At 40.1% G+C, this 22,786-nt stretch overlaps 1 protein-coding gene across 11 annotated transcripts; it reads right to left on the reverse strand.

Annotated features, from left to right (window-relative positions):
* Positions 1 to 4,272: 4,272 nt before the first annotated feature.
* Positions 4,273 to 22,784, reverse strand: ZFP69 (ZFP69 zinc finger protein). Of its 11 annotated transcripts, XM_044945195.2 has the most exons (8): positions 22,596 to 22,771; positions 22,196 to 22,280; positions 21,145 to 21,226; positions 20,528 to 20,993; positions 18,513 to 18,598; positions 11,204 to 11,330; positions 10,759 to 10,857; positions 4,273 to 6,891 (listed from the first exon to the last, which is right to left on the reverse strand). In XM_044945195.2, exons 4-8 carry the CDS (start codon positions 20,652 to 20,654, stop codon positions 5,756 to 5,758), a joined length of 1,575 nt encoding a protein of 524 aa, XP_044801130.2. In that variant the 5' UTR covers positions 20,655 to 20,993; positions 21,145 to 21,226; positions 22,196 to 22,280; positions 22,596 to 22,771; the 3' UTR covers positions 4,273 to 5,755. The 11 variants fall into 11 exon arrangements, with proteins under 11 accessions (XP_044801130.2, XP_044801129.2, XP_044801131.2 ...); XM_044945194.2 differs by lacking the exon at positions 21,145 to 21,226; XM_044945196.2 differs by having other exon boundaries at positions 20,528 to 20,908; positions 22,196 to 22,771.
* Positions 22,785 to 22,786: the final 2 nt, after the last annotated feature.

The raw sequence follows: 22,786 nt of genomic DNA on the forward strand, positions 1-22,786 counted from the left end.
ACCTCCATCCTCCAACTTGATCTCTTTTGCCGAAAGCAGGGAAAAAGGACTCACTCAGAAGTCCCTTATGTTCAAATCTTTATGACCCTTAATCAGAACTTTGTTCTGGGTACACATGCCACATGTCTTTCTGTTGCCGCCTTATCCCCATGCCCACCCCCCATCCCTATCCCTTTGTCTCCCTCTCCATCAGATCTCCCAGATGACCCCAACTCAACCTTTCCTGTCCACATTTGATCTTCATCGTTGCAGACAAGGAAGGGATTCTGAAGTTCCCTTTGGTCCAGGACTTTCTTCTAGCCTGAGGGATCAAAAAACTCTAACATTCTAAAGAATCCCCTTCTAACTTCTCTCATCTCTCGGGGTGGGGGTGTTGGGGGGAACCAAGCTTTCCATACTCCTGCAAGTTCCCTTACTCCTCCAGATTCTTCTGATCAAACTAAGACCCCACCTCCCCAGAGGGACAATCCTTGCTAGGACAACATTTTATCAGTCAGTCTGCCCCTGTTAACAGAGCTGATCTGAGCACTCTAATTTAAATTTTAGCTATTAGACCATGATCACAGAAGGGAAAAAAACAATATGACCAGGATATTCTTTAGATTCCAGAGAAAACTGGTTAAAGTGAAATCTTTCTGAAATTATAAAACCAGTTTTCCTAGCATGTACAATTAGAAAAAGCCAGGTTGTTAAACAGAAATATGCCTAGGAAAAGCCTGAAGTTAACTCTTATCATGTCCTTGAGATACACAGCCCACATTTTCTGAGACTTCAGCCTTTGGTAAATTGGTAGAACTTCAAGTCAAGGGAAAAAAGGAACAAAGAGACATTTTAAATCTCAAGTGAAAAACTATGATATCAGATCTCTGTCTCTCTGGATTTAGGTCTCAGTGTATGTCTTAGTCTTTGGATAATATTGCTGAGGTTAATTTGTAAATGAGCTCTAATTTAATTGGCCTAAAGTAAGTACCTATAAATCAAACAATTCTAAATACAAGAGAAATTAAGCTAAAGGTTTCCAGGTTCATGTGAATGGGGAATAGTCAATATTAAATTAATACCTGGTATTTAATGTTTGTTGATCTAATTAATATAGACATATCTTAAGAATAATCAACATTATGCTTAATACTTTTATTGTACCTGTTTAATATAAACTAAAGATGAGCTTATTATATCTGTTGCAAATTTGTCCATAAGGGAAGTAACTCAAGACCCCTTTATTTAAAAGTGAATGAACTTTAAAAAAATAAATAAATAAAAATAAATAAATAAATAAAAGTGAATGAACTTTTAAGGAAAGAAAATGTAAGGTAAGCATTTTTAGGTAAACTCTATTAAAAATATTCAAAAGCAGAGACATTACTTTGCCAACAAAAGTTCTTCTAGTCAAGGCTATGGTTTTTCCAGTGGTCATGTATGGATGTGAGAGTTGGACTGTGAAGAAGGCTGAGCGCCAAAGAACTGATTCTTTGAATTGTGGTGCTGGAGAAGACTCTTGAGTGTCCCTTGGACTGCAAGGAGATCCAACCAGTCCATTCTAAAGGAGATCAGCCCTGGGATTTCTTTGGAAGGAATGATGCTGAAGCTGAAACTCCAGTACTTTGGCCACCTCATGCGAAGAGTTGACTCATTGGAAAAGGCCCTGATGCTGGGAGGGATTGGGGGCAGGAGGAGAAGGGGACGAGAGAGGATGGGATGGCTGGATGGCATCACTGACTCAATGGATGTGAGTTTGAGTGAACTCCGGGAGTTGGTGATGGACAGGGAGGTCTGGCATGCTGCGATTCATGGGGTTGCAAAGAGTTGGACACGACTGAGCGACTGAACTGACTGAACTGACTGATTAAAAATAATTTTGTTTTAGTCTCTCCAGATTTTGGTAACTTGAATTTCTAGGGTTGTGCTATATTAAGTGTTGGAAGTTTATTGAATAGCTAGGTCACTCCCAAGTAAAATAAGATACTGAAACATTAATTACTAAACATTGGCTTCCTTTTACAGAGAAACTAAAGATATTTTGAACTATTAATGAATATGTTTGGTGCCATCCTGAGATGTTCCCTATAAGAAAGGAAATGTTTTTAGAAATTATCACTGGTTATTTTCACCAATCTACAGAAAGATAATATAAAGGACAGTTCATGGTTGTTTAAGAAAAGTAGGATGTTTTTCTAGTAAAGGAGGTATAAGCTTCACACTTGTGACCTTGGTATAAAGCTCCACAGTATTCTCTGAAGATGTGCACAAACTAAATCTGGGAGGATGAGTAGGAGCTAACTAAACAAAGAAGTTAGGCAGAAGGAGGAAAACATAGCATAACTGATGAACAGAAACCATAAGAGCATAGAATTTAGAGGACCATAAGATGTTTTGTCTGGAGAGACGTCTGCTTGGGGAGAAATTTGGGAGGCACTGCTAGAAAACTAGGCAATGCTCTACACCAAGTATTCTATTAAGGAAATTGACCTTTACTTTTTATGAGAAACCATTGAAGGATTTCTAGCAATAACTTGATTAGTTATATATTTTAGAATGACTACTTTAGCAGCAGTTGGGAAGATAGATAAGTCCAGATTAGATATAGAAAAAATAGTTTGGAATCTAAGCAATTAGGAAATGATAAGAGCCTGATTAAAGCCCTGACAATGGAAATAGAACAGAGGGTATAAACTGATGAGGTCCTAAATAGAATGTATAGGACCTGCTGACTGATTGTCATCAGTCTGTGACTGACTGTCATCAGGTGACCCTGATGCGGGGTGGGGGAAATGGATGAGAGGGAGAAGTTTAAACTGGAGAATTGAATGAGTGGTGATACCATTTCCTGGATTAAGGAATACAGATTTTATCCCCAAAGCTGAGTTGAGTTTGGACATGCTGACTTTGAGGTTTACTATGAAATATCCAAGGGGAGATACATGCTGGAATGTTGAAGATAATGACCTGGGTTCAGGAGAGATTTGTAAAATATAGATGTAGATATAAGAGGTGTTGGGATGGTAACAAAATCAATCAGACAAAATGTCTAACTTGAGAAGAGAATGTGCCTAAGGACACAATTCTGGGGAAGAACATTCACAAGACCAACAGAAGAAGTGCCTGGCGGACAGACTGAATGAATGAATAGGCAGTGATAAAAGGCAAAACTAGTGGGCAGGTTCTGAAGCACAATTTATGAAAGATCTCCTTGGGGAAATAGCAGATTTAAGAAGTAAAATTCTTAGAATGATGAAGTGCAGCTATGGTCAGCCATTAAGGGCAAGTGTTTGGAGAACCAAGTTAACAAATTTAGAGGAAAAAATGATAAAAAAAAAATATGATTCAGGTGAAAAGATGTGAGTAATTAAAGAAGGGGATTCTTCACTTCTTCATCTATAAAGGGAGAAGTTTCAATTAGGTGGATTCCTAGACCCTTTCCAGCTCTTAAGTTCTGATCTGATAAGCCAGCATTGAAGAGTGAGTAGGATCTGGAATTCTATGAACAGTAACTCTTTCTTTTGCTCTCCTGCCCCTCCAGCCCTCCTCTCCCATTCACCATCACACCCTCCACGTGGTTCCCACAGAAGCTGAGATATCTGCTTACAATTGATTGTTTAGGGTAGGCAGCTGACCTAGCTGGGTCAATATAAGACCTTCCTCAGGATTTTGAGATAAAAAGTAAGGAAGAGAAGACAGTTTTTCTCTGGGTAATGAAAAGGGAATATATGTCAAATCTAAAGTTGATGATAACCGTGATTTGCAATGAGGTGTTGGGGGTGGGGGAGGGGGGCGGCTGAAGAATGAAGACACAAGAAGCAAAGATCAGAGATGGAGAGAAAACTGCCTGGGTTTTCCAAAGCATTTCAGATCTCTGTCTCAGACCACTGTTATAATGTATCACTGCCCTGAATTCCATGATACCCCAATATCCTTCTATTAACATCCCCCTTTAAGACTTAACTGCCTTAGTTGATTTCTGTTACTTGCAACTTAAAAGGTTCTCATCACATAGAGTCAGACACGACTGAAGTGACTTAGCAGCAGCAGCAGCAGAGCTCATATGGGAAAGAGAAAAGTAAATGGAAGGTGAAGCTATAAGGTAGACTAGATGTAATGAGTGCCAGGCTTTGGTTTATAGCTCGATTAGTGGCTGTAGTGATGGAGATGGGAAATCCATCAACACTACAGAATCACTAAAATTTTAAATAATAAAACTGCCAAAATGAAAAGTGAACATCTACAAAATCACTGTGGTCCTTTCATTGGCACTCAGCTTTCACAATGTAATAAGCAATGTCAACAAATTAATGCTCTCATTAATTAATGTTTATTAATTAGAAAGTCATGTCCTATCTCATTTCTGTCTCCTTCCACAAGTGAACTGTAACTCACTAACATAGCCATAAAATGCTATGTATGGTCAGTTGATCCTTTGTAGTTTAGCCTGCCATCTTAAGTATCCTGACTGAACTGTCCATTTTCCTCCATTCCAAACAAAGATGTTGTAGCCAGGATTATACTTGCTAAGGCAGGTGGATCAGTCTCTTAAGTGACTATACTTCATCAGACAGTTCCAACCTCAGAAGTTAGGGACTGGAGCAGTTGGTGGAAAGATGTTTTCTTCTCCAACAGAGACTGGTTGCCTTGGCTGCTATTTGATAAGATCCAGCTAATGCTGACTCCAGGGATGGCAAGTACTGCTCTTTTGGGGGATGAGCTTAGACTGTACTTCTAGGCTATGTTATTGAGATAAACTGATACTTCTTTAATGGATTATAAGGCTGCTGGAGATGCTTCAGTACCAGATATGGCTCCCACATGGCTTCTCTATCTTGCTAGTAGGAAAATAAATTGGTCAAACCTCTCTGAAGGTCAGTTTGGCAGTATCCATCATACAAATGCACATATCCTTTAGCACAGAAATTCCCATTCTAGGAATTTACCCTCTGCATCTTCTTACATGTGAGAAACAAAAAAAATGTGTAAGAGTATTCACTGCAAAATTATATAAATAAAAGACTGGAAATCCAAAAGGTCATCTACAATGAAATGGCTAAATAAAGTACATTCAAACCATGGAATACTATACAGCTGTTAAGAACAAGTAGGCACTTTGTTTACTGATATGGAATAACCTCCATGATACACAGTGAAGTAATAAAAGTAATATGCATTTGTTTAGGGAGCTGTGATTTATGCTTAAAAGTAAAAAAAATGTATGCTTGTATTCTCTTGAATTTAAACAGAAAGCTCTCTCGAAGGGTGTACAAAATATGAGTTATAAAAAATGGTTGCCTGTAGGTAGAATTTTGTGTGGAGGATGGAGAAAGAAGGCTTTTCACTTACAAAACTGACCATACCTTTTGAAATTTATACCATGTGAAGGGTTTCCCCATCAAAAAAATAAAATTTTAATTAAAAAATTAGGGGTGGTGGTGATGTTTTAAACAGTAGTTTCCAAATGCTGGCCTGTATCTGTGAATGCCCAAGAAAAACAATTTATTAATCTACCATGAAGTCATAAAAATAATGATGTACAAAATTTTCTATATTGTTGAATTTAATTTGAAGGGCCATCTTTTATTCTCGATTAAGTAACTTTGTGTGGAGGTATTAGTAAATAGTAGTTATCAATGTAGTGTTTATTTACACAATGAGCAAAACTAGAAGTTGGCATCATTCTGTCAATTCCTCAAATTTAGAGTCCTAAAATTCAAAGCACAGAGTTATTGATTTAGATTTACCTTTTGTTCTCATGGTGCATAATCTGTTTTCAGATACTATTTTGGAAGACATTTCTTCTGTGTATTTCATGGTGTCGAGTTAGTGATGAATTATAGCTGAAGGCTTTTCCACATTCATTACATTCATAAGGTTTTTCTCCTGTGTGATGCCTCTGATGTTTTTTAAAGGATGAATCATGCCTGTATGCTTTTCCACAGCGGTTGCATTCATATGCTTTCACTCCTGTATGAACAGTTTTATGGTTGCTAAGGTGTATCCTCTGCCTAAAGGCTTTCCCACATTCTTTACATTTGTAGGGTCTCTCCCCAGTATGGATTCTCTGGTGATGTGTCAGATAAGCTCTATGACTAAAGGTTTTACAACATGCAGTACATGCATAGGGCTTTTCCCCAGTATGAATTCTTATATGTTCACTAAGGTGTCTAATCTGTCTAAAGGTTTTCCCACATTCATTGCACGTAAAGGGTTTCTCTCCAGAATGAGTTCTCAAATGCTGGATCAAGCTAATGTTCTGGCTGAAAGCTTTCTGACATTTATCACATATGTAGGGTTTCTCCCCAGTGTGGGTTCTATGATGCTGATTAAGAGATGAGCGATGTCTGAAGGCTTTGCCACATTCTTCACATTCAAAGGGCTTCTCACCAGTATGGATTCTCTGGTGTGTGGTAAGGGATGCACTTTGACTGAAGGCCCTACCACATTCCTTACATCTGAAAGGTTTCTCACCAGTATGAATTCTCATGTGTTCAGTAAGGTGAATGGGTTGTTTGAAGGCCTTTTCACATATATTACATTCATAGGTTTTTACTCTTATGTAACTTGTTGGATGATTAATCAAATCTGATTTGCATTTGTTTCTCTTTCTAGGTGCGTCACATTTACGGAGCCTCTGTTCTATAACAACATTTGAACTCACGATATTTTTGCCAAATTTGTAAGTTTCTTGGCTTCTCTTCTTATGGGTCATAATGGTTTGTCTCACATTTCTTCCATGGTGATCCCGGTGCTTTTCTAACTCATCATCATATTTTGAGACTTTCTTCAATGTGGGATAAATGACATCATCCCTCATGAACCTTTCCATCATCATGCCATGATATAACTGTTCTTGTAAAATGTTGTATTTTGCATTTGATGCACTGGTTTCTGTTTTACTCTTCAAGTCTGAAAGAAATGGAAAAAATGCAAATAACTCATATTCATTTTGCTTTGAAAAATCAATTATTATACTGGGTATGGAATACAGATTTAGATAACAATACATGTGAAGTACATGAAATTTTGAGTATATTTATTTTTTGCATGAGGCATGTGGGTTCTTAGTTTCCTGACCAGAGATCCAACCTGTGCCCCCTGCATTGGGAGCATGCAGTCTTAACCACTGGAGTACCATGGAAGTTCCATGAAATTCTGAGTGTATTTAAATATGGTTATGTAGCCTGGAAAGGTAATGGGAAATTAAGACACGATGAACAAGGTAAAAGTGTGATTTTATATACAGAGTAAAAATTTGAACATTTTAATCTTCTTCTTTCTATTAATACTAAAAAATGATATTTCAGGGCTATGTCTTAACAGTGGCTTTTTAACTGATAACTCTTTTTGGAAAACATTCTCAGAAAGATAAAAAGATTTCCCCCTTCCCACTCCAGCTAGTTCAGAAAACAGGTTGAGGGAATTCCCTGGCGGTCCAGTGATTAGCACTCCAAGCTTTCACAGCTGAGGGTGAGGGTTCAATGCTTCATCAAGGAGCTAAAATCCCACAAGATATGCAGTGTGGCTAAAAAATAAAAAAACAGAATAGCAATAAAATGTATGTCCTTTAGGATGAATCTGACAAAAGATGTGTAATGTATACAAGACTTTTATGGGGGAAAATCCTGAAAATTTATTTTAAAAAATTAGAAAATATCAATAAGTGGAACAATATACCACGTTCCTAGACAACAGGACTCAATATCATAACATTAATTCCCCTCTAAATTGATCTATAGATTCAATATATTCCAATCAAAATACCACCAGAGAATTTGTGTGCGTAATTGATGCACTCATTATGTAATTCATATGGAAAAGCAAGGGGCTAACAATAGCCAGGACAATTTTGAAGAACAAGATATTGAATCTCACTATGAAATACAGTAATTAAGACAGTCTGACATTAGAGTAAGGATAGAAAATAGAAAAATGGAACAGAATAGATAGAGCCCAGAAATAGACTCAGGCATATAAAGAAACTTGGCAGGTGACCAAGTAGCATAAACTATTCAATAAATGGTTCTTGGGCTTATTATCCACATGTAAAAAGTTAAACTAGAGCCTCACCTCACACTATATATAAAATATATGCAGATTCAAATCTAAATATGGAAAATAAAATTTTAAAGATATAAAATAATATATATTTTTTCTATAAATCAATAAGGAAAAAATAATAGAAAGATTTGCAAAGGATATAAACAGGTAATTTATAGAAGGGCTTCCCTGGTGGCTCAGACTGTAAAGTGTTTGACTGTAATGCGGAAAAGAAATCCTGGAAGGATGGCTAACAAACATTAAAAACATGCTCCCTCTTATTAGTAATCATAAAAATGAAAAAACAAGACACCATATTCAACCACTGAATTTATAAAAATGTGAAAGTTTGACAATGCCAAGTGTTGACAAAGATGCTGAGTTCTAGAACCTCTCAAAACTCTCAGATGGGAGTACCAACTGGTGCAACTACTTTGAAGAACAATTTCCTGAAACATAAAGGTATATCTGCTCCATGACCCAACAAGTCTGCTTCTATCAAATATCTCAGAGAAATACTTACATACTTACACAAGAAGTTACATATACAAAGTTTTATTGCATTATCTCTGTAACCCCCAAATTTCTATCAACAGGAAAATGGATAAATTGTGCTTTATTAACTCAATGGAAATGAATGATATGGATAAATATGAATGAATAATATGGGTAAATATCAACAGTGTTGAATGAGAAAAGCAAGTGGAAGAAGTACATATACCATTTTTTTCAAGAATAAGAATATGCAAAACAGTATTATAAGTAGTAATTTATGTGCTATAAGTCACAGCAAGATCCTCTATGATCCACCTCCTAGAGTAACGGAAATAAAATAAAAATAAACAAGTGGGATATAATTAAACTGAAAAATTTTGCATAGCAAAGGAAATTATAAACAAGGTGAAAAGAAACCCCTCAGAATGGGAGAAAATAATAGCAAATGAAACAACTGACAAAGGATTAATTTCCAAAATATACAAGCAGTTCATGCAATTCAATACCAGAAAAACAAAACAACCCAATAAAAAAGTGGGCAAAACACCTAAATAGACATTTCTCCAAAGAAGGCATACAGATGGCTAGTAAACACATGAAAAGATGCTCAATATCACTCATTACTACAGAAATGCAAATCAAAACTACAGTGATATATCACCTCACACTGGTCAGAATGGCTATCATCACAAAATTTACAAGCAATAAATTCTGGAGAGGGTGTGGAGAAAAGGGAACCTCTTGCACTGTTGGTGGGAATACAAATTGGTATGACCACTGTGCAAGACAGTATGGAGATTTCTTAAAAAACTAGGAATAAAACTACCATATGACCCAACAATCCCACCACTGGGCATATATCCTGAGAAAACCATAACTGAAAAAGACACACATACCCCAATGTTCACTGATGCACTATTTACTATAGCTAGGATATGGAAGCAACCTAGATGTCCATTGACAGATGAATGGATAAAGAAGCTGTAGTACATATATACAGTGGAATATTACTCAGCCATAAAAGGGAACGTGAGTAAGTGCTAATGAGGTAGATGAAACTAGAGCCTATTATACAAACTGAAGAAAGTCAGAAAGAGAAAAAAAATTGTATATTAACACATTTATAAGGAATCTAGAAAGAGGTACTGATGAACCTATATTCAGGGCAGCAATGGAGATGCAGACATAGAGAATAGACTTATGGAAATAAGTGAGTGGGGGGAAGGAGAGGGTGGAATGAATGGAGAGAGTAGCATGGAAACATATACACCATCATATGCAAAACACATGGCCAGTGGGAATTTGCTGTATGACTCAGAGAACTCAAACCAGGTCTCCGTGACAACCTAGAAGGGTGGGATGGGGTGGAAGGTGAGAAGGAAGTTCAAGAGGGAGGGGACATATGTATACCTATGGCTGATACATGTTGATATATGGCAGAAATGAACACAATATTATAAATACAATTATCTTTCAATAAAAAATTCAAAAAATAATATATATTTTTTGGGAATATACACATACAATACAAATATAAAGACACATATAGGAATGACAATGTTTAAAGTCAGAAGAGTTGGTTATTTCTCAAGCAAAGATGGGAGTACTGGGATTTAAACTCTGTTTTATTTCTTAATCTAGGTAGAAAGTACATAGCAATTTATTGTAATGTCCTCTGCCTTTCTGAATGTCTAAAATATTTCGCAATAAAAACGAAGTTTAAGAAGACTGTTAAAGATCACTGGATTTGATGAAAAGGAATCCCATGGTCATTTTTCTTGCAGGATTTTCCATAAAACATTTGTTACAATAAATAAGGATACTTTAGTTCAAAGGAGAGTGAGACTCAAAGTTAAGATTATAAAATGAAAGTTGATGAAAAGTGGAAATAGGATGCAAGAGAGAAGATTAAAGATCTGGAGAATGCAGTGAGAGTCCTGAAAAGAGATCTGCTTTCTGTGAGAAGAGACTACTACGTACATCTCAGAGCATGGGGAAAGGAGCTTTCGATTGGCAGACTTTAGGATATTGAAGAAAGAAGGAAAACCTTAATGAAGAGAAGACTTATCTTCCCTCCAACTCCACAGACTTCTGCTAGGTCAGATGAAGAAAAGGACTGCAGACAGAGGGATGAAATCTAGTTCAGAGCATGCCTGTCCACCCGCTCAGCCTTTCCGCAGCCTGGGAAGATGCTGGGCACTTTGGCCTACATATTAAAAGGCACCATCTGCCTTGGCTCACCTGAATTGGGATCTCCTGGGCCTTCTTTCTCTGTCATCCATGGCTCTTCTCCTTTCTCCAACTGGGAAATTACACTAGGTTTGGAAAGCTGACAACCTGCTTATGGAGTGAAAAAAAGGGTATGAATATTTATGTTGAGGTCAAAGAACCATCCCTGGGATGTAGTTTCAATCCTCAGGTATTTAGGGTCTCTGAAGATGGAAAGGGGCACCATAGCATGTTTTCCTATTCTCGCTCTACAAAGTAAAGTGTTCCCCGAAGGGAAGAGATTCAGGTATGTTCTGACTTGTTTTCAAAGGTAAGCAACATCCATCTCCAACACAGAACCCAAGGCCAGGCTCCAGGGAATCTACTGCTTTTAATAATTTAGGAATTATTAATACTAAATTAAATATTAATCCTGTTAATAGGCAGGATTCTGGATGTATGTGTAGCCTGTCCTTACCCACTGAGACCAGATTCCCATAGTTCTCCAGCATCACCTCCCGGTACAGATTCCGGTGAGCAGGCGCCAGCTGCCCCCACTCCTCCTGGGTGAAGTCCACAGATATGTCCTTGAAGGTCAACAGTTCCTAGAATATCCAATATATTCCTTTTCAGCCTGAGACCACCTCCATCAAGATCCAATATGTTCTGACAGTCTTCTGAGAGATTCTAAATTAGTTTTACTGGGAGTCTCCTCTGGATCTGTTTGGTAATTCCCTGGAGACTATCATAAACAATATATGGAAGGACAGATGGTTATTATATGTGTCTTAGAAAACAACAAAATGAAGCAGGATAATGGCACCAGGGAGAGCCACAGTGAGGATGGGGAAGATCTTTCGTGTAGGGTGTTAGGGTAAGTCTTCCTAAAAGGGGGATATTCAAACAGAGACATGAACTCAGTAGGAAAGAGCCACACAGAAATCTGAGGGGAGAGCATTCCAAGCAGGAACAAAGGACCTGAGGAGTGCATGTCCTTGGCTTGTCTGAGGAGCAGGAGAGTGGCCAGGATTGCTGGAGGCGGGCAAGTGGAAGTAGATGAGACCAGAGGGTCCAGGGGACGGGGAGAGAGGCTTTCAGTACTTACTGTCAAAAAGACAAATGCATTCCTCCAGGGCTGAAATCTGGGGCCCTGCTGGAGTTTAATGCAAGATGAACAAAACGGTTTGGAACTGTGATCGAGCTCTTCCTTAGCTCAAATACTGAACAGATAAAAAAGGATCAGCCCTTCAGCACTGATGGCATGGGGTGCTAGTAGCTGGGTTAATCAGAAGTGAACTCAATCAAGGACCCTGGCGGTGGAAGGTCCATACCTTCCACTGCAGGGGGTATGGGTTCAGACCAAGGTTGGGAGCTAAGATCCCACATGCCATGCAACTAAAAAAAGAAAAAAAGTGAATTCAATCAAACTAAAGTGCATCTCAGCCAGAGCTCAGCCACAGCTCTAGGAAAAATATGAATAATCAGTCCCTCACCTTAACCACCAGTCAAGAGGAAAAGGCTTAGAGTTTTCTGCAAATAAACAGAACAGACAAAACAAACAGACTATATCTATCTATCTATACATATATACATTTATTTATTGTTTATTTATCAAGAGAAACTATTCCATAGCCCAGATATTCATGCTTCACAATTAACAAACACAGGTCAGGGATGAATTTCATGCAACGCAACCCAAAGAAATTTTTTACATTCTGAAATCATTTTGCACTCTGAAAGATACCAGCCTTTCTCATCACCTTAAAATTTTTCACAGAACCATACTTTCTGCAGAATCTGCATATGCCGGCATTCTTGTTGTTTGTTGTTAAGTCGCTAAGTCATGTCTGACTCTGCTGCCCCATGGACTGCAGCACACCAGGCTCCCCTGTCCTTCACTCTGTCCTGGAGTTTGCTCAAACTCATGTCCATTGAGTCAGTGATGCCATCCAACTATTTCATTCTCTGTCGCCCCCCTTCTCCTCCTGCCCTCAATCTTTTCCAGCATCAGGGTCTTTTCTATAAATCGGCTCTTCTCCTCAGACGGCCAAAGTATTGGAGCTTCAGCTTCAGCATCAGTCCCTCTAATGAATATTCAGGGTTGTTTTCCTTTAGGATTGACTGGTTTGATCTCCTTGCTGTCCAAGGGACTCTCAAGAGTCTTCTCCAGCACCACAGTCTGAAAGCATCTTCGGGGCTCAGCCTTCTTTATGGTCCAACTCTCACATCTACACACAACAACTGGAAAAACCACAGCTTTGACTAAATGGACCTTTGTCAGCAAAGTGATATCTCTGCTTTTTAATATGCTGTCTAGCTTTGTCACAGTTTTTCTTCCAAGGAGCAAGCATCTTTTAATTTCATGGCTGCAGTCACCATTCACAGTGATTTTGGAGCCCTGCTTTGGAGCAGGAGAAAATAAAACCTGCCACTGTTTCCATTTTTCCCCCATCTATTTGCCATTAAGTGATGGAACTAGATGCCCTGATCTTAGTTTTTTGAATGTTGAGTTTTAAGCCAGCTTTTTCACTCTCCTCTTTCACCTTCATCAAGAGGCTCTTTAGTTCCTCTTGACTTTCTGCCATTATGCTGGTATCATCTGCATATCTGAGGTTGTTGACATTTCTCCTGGCAATCTTGATTTCAGCTTGTGATTCATCCAGCCCAGCATCTCACATGACGAACTCTGGATAGAAGTTAAATAAGCAGGGTGACAATATATAGCCTTGACATACTCCTTTCCCAATTTTGAACCAGTCCATTGTTCTATGTCCAGTTCTACTGTTGCTTCTTGACCCGCATACAGGTTTTTCAGGAGACAAGTAAAGTGGTCTGGTATTCCCATCTCATTAAGAATTTTCCACAGTTTGTTGTAATCCACACAGTCAAAGGCTTTAGCAGAGTCAATGAAGCAGAAGTGGATTTTTTTTTTTAATTCCCTTGCTTTTTCTATGATCCAACAGATGTTGACAATTTGATCTCGGGGTTCCTCTGCCTTTTCTAAATCTGGCTTGAACATCTGGAAGTTCTTAGTTCACATATTTTTGAAGCCTAGCTTAAAGTATTTTGAGTATTACCTTGCTAGCATGTGAAATGAGCACAACTGTAAAGTAATTTGAACATTCTTTGGCATTGCCTTTCTTTGGGACTGGAATGAAAACTTGACCTTTTCCAGTCCTGTGGCCATTGCTGAGTTTTCCAAATTTGTTGGCATATTGAGTGCAGCACTTTCACAGCATCATCTTTTAGGATTTGAAACAGTTCAACTGGAATTCTATCACCTCCACTAGCTTTGCTTGTAGTAATGCTTCCTAAGGCTGCCTTGACTGCACACTCCAAGATGTCTGACTCTAGGTGAGTGACCACACCAAAACGATTATCTGGGTCATTAAATCTTTTTTGTACAGTTTTTCTGTGTATTCTTGCCACCTCTTCTTAATCTTTTCTGCTTATGTTAGGTCCTTGCCATTTCTGTCCTTTATTCTGTCTTTCTTGGTTCACCAAAGCAAACTTGTAGAAAGTTGCAACTCCCAGCGATACAATGATTGCTCTAACAATATGAAATTGCAGATGCTTGGCCAGGAGGCCACACATCTGAGGTTTCATTAAAAAACTGGAAGCCATTGTAGTTATTCTCAATACCAATGTCCTTCCAGGCTGATGGGGAAATGGATCTATCTATGCATATTTCATCCTCCACTGTTCTTTTATACAGAATATCTGAACCATAATAAAAAAGTATTAGGCAAGTGATGGAGGAAAATCTGACCTATAATCAAGAAATAAAAACATAAGAAACAAACCTAGGTCACCAAGTCACTGTAAGAAGCAGACAAGAAATTTAAAGCAATTATTAAAATATATGTTGAAGAGTTTACAATAAAATATGGATGGAATAGGTCAAAATGTCAGGGTAATTGAGGAGAGATAGAAATGCCAAAAAAAAAACTAAAAAACAATTCTACAACTGAAAAATACAATATCTGAAAAATCCACTGGATGGGCTTAACATCAAATAGACCCTGATGAAGACAAGATCAATGAAACTTAACACAGGTCAATAGACAGTATTCAAATGGAAGCACCAAGAGAGAAAAAGAAAAAAAAAGAGGGGGGGATAATATCACATGGTCTAATATACATGTAATTAAAATCTCAGAAGGAGAAGAATGAGAAGAAAAGAATATTTGAAGAAATAAAGGCTGAAAATTTTCCAAGTTGATTAAAAAAAAAAATCAACCTATAAATACAAAAGGCAGCAAATCCTCCACCAAAAAAAAAAAAAATTCAAAGAATACCATGTCTATGCTGCTAAGTCACTTCAGTCGTGTCCGACTCTGTGCGACCCAATAGACGGCAGCCCACTAGGCTCCTCTGTCCCTGGGATTCTCCAGGCAAGAATACTGGAGTGGGTTGCCATTTCCTTCTCCAATGCATGAAAGTGAAAAGTGAAAATGAAGTCTTTCAGTCGTCCCCGACTCTTAGCGACACCAAGGACTGCAGCCTACCAGGCTCCTCCGTCCATGGGATTTTCCAGGCAAGAGTACTGGAGTGGGGTGCCATTGCCTTCTCCACCATGTCTATGCACATCATTAAAACTGCTGAAGAGCAAAGATAAAAGGGAAGATTATAAAAGTAGTGAAAAGAAAGTAAGAAAGGAAGAACAGGAAAACCAGAAAAGTTAGTATAAAATAAACAAAAAGACATGTCACATCTGGATAAAGAATAAGAAAAACAGCTCACTTTTTATCTGAAGCAATATAAACCAAAAGACAATGGAACATCCTTAAAGTGCTTAAAAGAAAAAAATGGTCACCCTAGAATTCTATATCCAGTAAAAGATCCTCTAATAGGAAGACCATATAAAGACATTTCTAGATCGCCAAAGCTGTGAGAATTCGTCATCTGAAGACCCACACTACAGGGAATGCTAAATGATGTTCTTTAGGCTGAAGGGAAATGATGTCAGAAACTTAGAACCTAAAGGAAGGACTGAAAAGTGCTCCAACTGGTAAAGTGAAAGAAAGTCACTTAGTTGTGTCCGACTCTTTGTGACCCCTATGGACTGGAGCCTACCAGGCTCCTCTGTCCTTGGAATTCTCCAGGTAAGAGAACTGGAGTGGGTTGACATTTCCTTCTCCAGGGGATCTTCCTAACCCAGGGATCAAACCCAGGTCTCCTGCATTGTAGGCGGATCCTTTACTGTCTGAGCCACCAGGAAAGCCTGCACTGGTAAATATGTGGGCAAATATGAAAGGCTCATTTTTTTTCCTTTTCTTAATCTCTTATGAGACTTTAACTCTTACTGTTAAAAGCAAAAATAAGGACATGTATTATGGGGTATATAACATGTAAAGTGAAAAGCATGATGACAACACACAAAGAATGGGAAGAGTAAATAGGAAAATATGATTTTCATATTCTTTGTGAAACAGTATAATAGTAATTCAACTGTGACACGTTTAAAATGCATATTGTAATGGCCAGGACAACCACTAAAAACAAATCAAAGTATAGCTAAAAAAGTCATTAGAGGACATAAAATAGAATACTAAAAAACTTCACAATCCAAAAGAGGGCAGGAGAGAAAGAACAAAGAAATGAAAGAATAGGTTTGACAAACAGCAAAGGACAAGAATATACACTTAAATTCCAAGCATATCAGTGATTGCCTGTGTGCTCAGTCACTTCCGTTGTGTCCTACTCTTTGTGGCTCTATGGACTATAGCCCACCAGGCTCCTCTTGTCCTTGGGATTCTTCAGGCAAGAATACTGGAGTGAGTTGCCATGCCCTCCTCCAAGCGATCTTCCCTACCCAGGACACTGAACCCATGTCTCCTGTGTGTCCTGCATTGCAGACGGATTGTTTTGGGGTTTTTTGGGCTGCACTGGGTCTTTGTTGCAGCATGCAGGATCTTTAGTTGTGGCATGTGGGATCTAGTTCCCTGACCAGGGATCAAACCCAGGCCTCCTGCATTGGAAGCATGGAGTCTTAGCTACTGGGCCACCAGGGAAATCCTGTAGGTGGATTCCTTACCCACTGAGCCACCTGGGAAGCTCCATATCAATGATTATGTAACTGTTAACAGACTAAGCATGCAAGGCCCAGCTGTATCTAAGAAGGGCCACACTTTAAATATAAAGGCACAAATAAGTAAAAGAATGAAAAAAGCTATACCATACCAACAATAACTAAAAACACTGGAGAAGTTACATTAAATCAGACAAAGTGGGCTTAGGAAAAAGAATATGATGAGACATTTCCTAAAGATAAATGGTCAGCTCATTAAGAAGACAATAATCCTACGTGTATATGTGCCTGACAACAGAATTTGACTTGACAGAACTAAAGGAAGATATGAACAAAATCACAATAATTAGAGATTTTAACACTCCTCTCACTAAGTGATCGAACAAGTAGACAAAAATTTATCAAGGATGTAGATCTGAACACCTATCAATCAACTTAACCTGACATTTGTAGAGCATTATACCTAACCACTGCCACATACAGATTCTTTCTCAAAGTTTTTATTTTGAGATTATAGATTTATAAGATAATTTTAATCATAGATTTACATGCAGTTGTAAGAAATAATGCAGAAATCCCATGTACTGTCTCTCTACTGGGGGCCAGAGTTTTGATTGGAAAGGGGCACAAGTGAACATTCTGAGAGGCAGAAATGCTCAACTTGGTTACATGGTGTATAAATGTCAAAATAGAACCATATACTTTCTTAAGTGTTTTTCCTATATATAAATTATATCTCAATTTTAAGAAATTTAATCTTTTCCCAGTGCTAAGAATCCCACCAGTATTTTTAACTGTCAAGAGGTGAGAATTAAAGAAAAGTGGAATGCAGAGATAAGGTAACTCTCCAAATAATTAGAATATTACTATTTCTTCCATATTACTGGAAATAGCCCTGGAATGCATTTCAATCCTAAAAGATGTTAGCACCTGAATTAGCTAAAGAAAATGGCATCATAAAAAAGCCTTAAAAAAAAAAAAAATCACGGAGCAAGTAAATACCAGAGATAAGTTCAAATTCTGTACCATCCAATTTCAAAACCCAAGTTCTCACTCAAAACTCTTCTGTCCTCGGATAATGTCCCCTCTTTAATAAGTCTTCCTTTCACATTTACTCTACAGTTTTCCTTCTCTGTTTCACCTGTGCGTCTACCAGGTGGTGAGGACATGTTTCCATGTTGTAACTGCCCAGCCTGTCTAATGCGCGTGCTCCATGGCCTGACCATTTCTTCTCTGCTCAGGTCTTTAGCTGTTATTTGACCTCTGCTCATGCCACTATTCTATGGGCCACTTCATGGAGTGATAGATGTCACCCATTTTTGAGTATAAAATACTCATGAAAACTGAGGTTTATCTTAGACCCCAAATGGTACCTATTGGTTTTTATGGGTTAGAATTAAATCATTCATTTTGCTTTCTCTACAAAAATTTGTATTAGATGTTGGCTGGAAAGAAAGATTTTTTTAAAAAAATATTTTTTGGCCACACAGCATGTGGAATCTTAAGGCCCCAACCAGGGATCAAACCTGCACCCCCTGCAGTGGAAGTGCAGAGTCGTTACCACTGGACTGCCATGGAAGTCCGAAGAAACGATTTCTAAGAGGAGGGAAACTGCCACCACTGTGGACCAGTTTTCTGTACAAGACTAACTTGCAAATTCATTAGCCTCAATATACCCAACTCCCCAGAAAAGGGCAAATTATAATCTTAAAAACTAAAAAGCATGTCAAGAAAGTGACAGGAAACTCCAACCCACCTGGGAGTCTGTTGTTGGGGTCCCGGGGGTCAATTTATCCTTTAAACTTTCTCCCTGGGTCTCATCAGCATCCTGAGATAGCAGAGCTGAGGAAGGAAAAGAGCCAGAAAGTTTGCATCTTACCTTACCCCATTAAACAGAAAAACTGCCTGCAGTTCTGCTGAAAACAGCCCTTCTCTGAATACACTCACAAAGAAAGACATTCAGAGCGACTCAAGAGCAGACTGGAGTCTCCTTAATGAGGAGGCCCTGCAGTGCACTGATTGGGGTATTAATGTTTCCCAATGGTCAATGCTGGTCCAAAAACACTGACCTACCAGGCCACTCCTCTGTTCAGAAATCCTCAAAGGTTCCCCACTTACAAGCAAGAAAAATCCAAACACTTCCCACAGACTTCATGGCACTCTACAATCTGCCTGAAGCATATCTTCCCAACATTAGTTTCCTCTAACCACCACCCTTTATCTGTGGGACACATGCACCGGCCACATTCTTAACCCTCAGTGAGACTAGAACAGTCTCCATTCTCTGAACCACTCTTTAAGGTCCCCACTTTTGTATTTTTTTCCCAACTCTTCCATAAAAACGATTGACATCTTTTAAGGCTCAATTCAGTGCTATCTGCTTTGTGAAAATTTCTCTGATAAATACAATCAGAAGAATTTTCCTGTCTCTTGTCTTCCAAAAGAATTTTACCATAAAGTGTATTTAGGCTACTTTCTCTTCTTTCCATCCAGGTATGTTTCTATCTCTGCTGCTGCTGCTGCTGCTAAGTCACTTCAGTCGTGTCCGGCTCTGTGCGACCCCATAGACAGCAGCCCACCAGGCTTCCCCGTCCCTGGGATTCAAGGCAAGAACACTGGAGTGGGTTGCCATTTCCTTCTCCAATGCGTAAAAGTGAAAAGTGAAAATGAAGTCACTCAGTCATGTCCGACTCTAGCGACCCCATGGAATGCAGCCTACCAGGCTCCTCCGTCCATGGGATTTTCCAGGCAAGAGTACTAGAGTGGGGTGCCATTGCCTTCTCCGGTGTCTATATCTATCTCTATCAATTAATAATTAGCATTAGAGATCATTATTCATTTTTCCATCCATCAAGATGCTTAAAAAAGTCCCTGTCTGACTTTTGAAGTATTAAAGATGAACTAAGAGACCCCATGCTGCTGCTGCTACTGTTGCTAAGTTGCTTCAGTCGTGTCCGACTCTGTGCGACCCCATAGACGGCAGCCCACCAGGTTCCCCCATCCCTGGGATTCTCCAGGCAAGAATACTGGAGTGGGCTGCCATTTCCTTCTCCAATGCATGAAAGTGAAAAGTGAAAAGTGAAAGTGAAGTCGCTCAGTCGTGCCCGACTCTTAGCGACCCCATGGACTGGAGCCTACCAGGCTCCTCCGTCCATGGAATTTTCCAGGCAAGAGTACTGGAGTGGGGTGCCATTGCCTTCTCCGAAGAGACCCCATGAGATATGCTAATTCCTCTGTACATCCATCTATCCTGACCCGGCCAGCAAATACTGTGTAACCTTGGACATGCTTCCCACTGAACTCAAAACAGTTCAAGGTAAAGTGAGAGTAGCCAAGCATGTCTTTCCTTCCTTCTAGTGGGAGAAGAAAAGAAAGAAAAAGCATTGGTTTGGGACTAGACTGAGATTAATAAAGGAAAACCACTGGAGGGCTTGAGGGGGTAGAAACCTTTGACTCTGATGTCTGTAAATCACACTTATACAGCTGCTGGTGGAGAACACCCTGAATTCTGTCTTCCTGTCCTGTGTTTATTCGAGGACAGGAGATGGGAGCAGCATGGAGCACATGTCGCAGGGACCCAGTGCTTAAGAGCCCAACATTTTCTCACACAGCTATCTCTTTCCCCAAAGCCCCAAGCACAAGCCCCAAGGACCTAGTCTCTCCCAATTTTCTCCCTGAGAGACCACTTCAATGATGTTTGTACCTATTTTCACCAAGCAGATTGAGAACCCTTCTTCCTCCTCCACCCCCCATCCATCAGCCTATTCTCACCTCCTCCTTCAAACATCTTGGTCACATCCTCCCACAGGGGCGCCCCCTCCTTGGCCTTCTCTGGATGGTGCAACTTCACCCATGTGCTGGCCTCGGTGGGCAGGGTGATCAGGAGCTGCTGCAGCATGATGATGCCTCCTGACTGACCTTGTCCACTTCTGGTGAGGAAACGGCCAGAGCCTCTGCTGAGATGCCTCACAGTTGCGTGGTCCTCCTGTGATCTGTCTCCTGGCCTCAGGATTCTTGTGTGTGCCTGTGGCACCAGAACCTAGGGGCTCCTAGAGGCTGATGTGGCTCTCACAGCTCTGAAAAACTGATTCCTCTCTAAAATTGCAGGGTGGCTGGTTGAGTAGGTCTGAGTATACGCCTCTTCATATTCTTCTAGAGGAGCAAAAGGCAGGGAGGAGGGATCCAGAAAACTGATCATACAGATAGAACTCCAGAACTTGCAGAAACATACTTAAAACTGAAAAAGACCCAAAAACAAAGATTTAGTATCAATGTGAAAATAAGTATAATCTATGCTTTGGATGCAGCTCTAATTTCTAGTTCCATACACACTTTCACAAACAGCACAAATACACACAAATACCAAAGATACACAAACATGCGCAGACCTTGCCTTGACTTTCCTCTTTGGAAGCTCCAATACTTTGGCCACCTGATGCAACAGCCGACTCACTGGAAAAGACCCTGATGCTGGGAAAGATTGAAGGTAGAAGAAGAAGAGAGCAACAGAGGATGAGATGGTTGGATGACATCACTGATTCAGTGGACATGAACTTGGGCAAACTCTGGGAGATGGTGAGGGACAGAGAGGCCTGACATGCTGCAGTCCATGGGGTCACAAAGAGTCGGACACGACTTGACAACTGAACAACAAGCTGCATGCATCTTCTGCTTGGACACAGACAGACTTGGGAGTTAAGAGGGCAAGCTTAGGAATCAGACAGTCTGGGTTAGAATCTTGACACAGGCACTTAAAAGCTCTAAGACACTTCAGTTCTCTGAGTTTCCATTTCATCATCTAGAAAATGCATATAAGAAGTGTACTTCTTTTAGGCTTGTAACAATGTTGGGAATACAGTACCTTAAAAGACATTATTATAAACCTTTTGCTTTAATGTGCAACCACAACACTACTTTTTAAAGTTATTTTTAAAACGATTATAGATCTGAATTTAAAGTTTCAAGTATCTCAAATATAGTACTTCGAATATAATGAGAAATATTGGAGAACTGCTCCTGGCAGGAAATTTTGGAAACCGCTTATCTTTTCGTGGAAGCCCTTGGCATCTGAACAGTCGCCTCTACAGCGACTAAGTACAGTGTATTAGGGCTTCAAGAACAATCCTAGTCCTAGCTCCCTAAAAAGGGAGCTGGCCCAACTTTTTGAAGTTTGTGGGGCAGGGTGTTTGGCTTCTTGTTTTCAGCTGTGACTGATGCAGAGAAAGGAGCTGTATTGGAGCATATGAAAAATATCCTGCCCCCAAACATATGAAAAGTAAAATGGTTTGTTACCCAAGTGGAGAAACTTTCCAATCTTATTCCCGAAATGGTTAACGACAGAGAAGCTTCATTTCGAGTACGCCCCTTCTCACTAGTCCCAGACATGCCTCTCTCGGACCTAAGAAACTGCAGACACAGACAGCGTAGCTTCCTACTCACCAGAGAGGCCGTGGACGCTGGTACGACCAGAGATGGGGGGCGTGAGAGAGCCGGTTCTTGAGGCTTTCAGCTCCAGAGGGTGTCTCTTTAGAGAAGGACCGGTAAGAGATTTTGTTTTTTCCCAGCCTTTTATAGACAGACCACATCGACACCCAACACAATGACTTTTTTAAAAAACGCCGAACATTCACGCAGGCTTCCTTCTGAAGCCCAAAGGACTATCGGCCTCCAGACGGGACCAAGGCTCTTTTCTAAATTCCTGAGAGGCGGCCTAGGGCGGGTGCTGAGGCACCAGATAAACCCACAGCCCCTCCAACGGCACTTTCCCAGCCACACCCCCGGGAGCTGGGCTTTGGGGACCCGCAAGGCCAAGGGAACCCTGAACCGGCTTGCAACGGACCCGGGCTAGGCTACCGCTCGCCCGCCGCTGCTTTGATGCCAGGCCGGCGGCAGTGGCGAGGCCCACCGGCGCCCCGCCTCCTGGGCCTCAGGCCGGGTGTCCCGGCCCCTCCGCAGTAGCGAAGCGCCGTGGCCCGCGCCGCTGTTCGCCTTCGCCCAGGTCCGGGTGCTGCCCCCGGCGCAGCCGCAGTG

This window comes from Bubalus bubalis, chromosome 6 (assembly GCF_019923935.1).
Source record: "Bubalus bubalis isolate 160015118507 breed Murrah chromosome 6, NDDB_SH_1, whole genome shotgun sequence".
Lineage (NCBI taxonomy): Eukaryota > Metazoa > Chordata > Mammalia > Artiodactyla > Bovidae > Bubalus > Bubalus bubalis.

Bases quoted from the DNA above. Each gene is read 5' to 3' on its own strand.
- ZFP69 (XM_044945194.2), bottom strand. From the start codon at position 20,654: ATGCTGCAGCAGCTCCTGATCACCCTGCCCACCGAGGCCAGCACATGG. The intron at 11,331-18,512 runs GTGGGTTGGAGT...TGGATATTCTAG, and splicing joins CCCCAACAACAGACTCCCAG to GAACTGTTGACCTTCAAGGA. The intron at 6,892-10,758 runs GTGAGCCAAGGC...CATTTCTTTCAG, and splicing joins CCCAGGAGATCCCAATTCAG to ACTTGAAGAGTAAAACAGAA.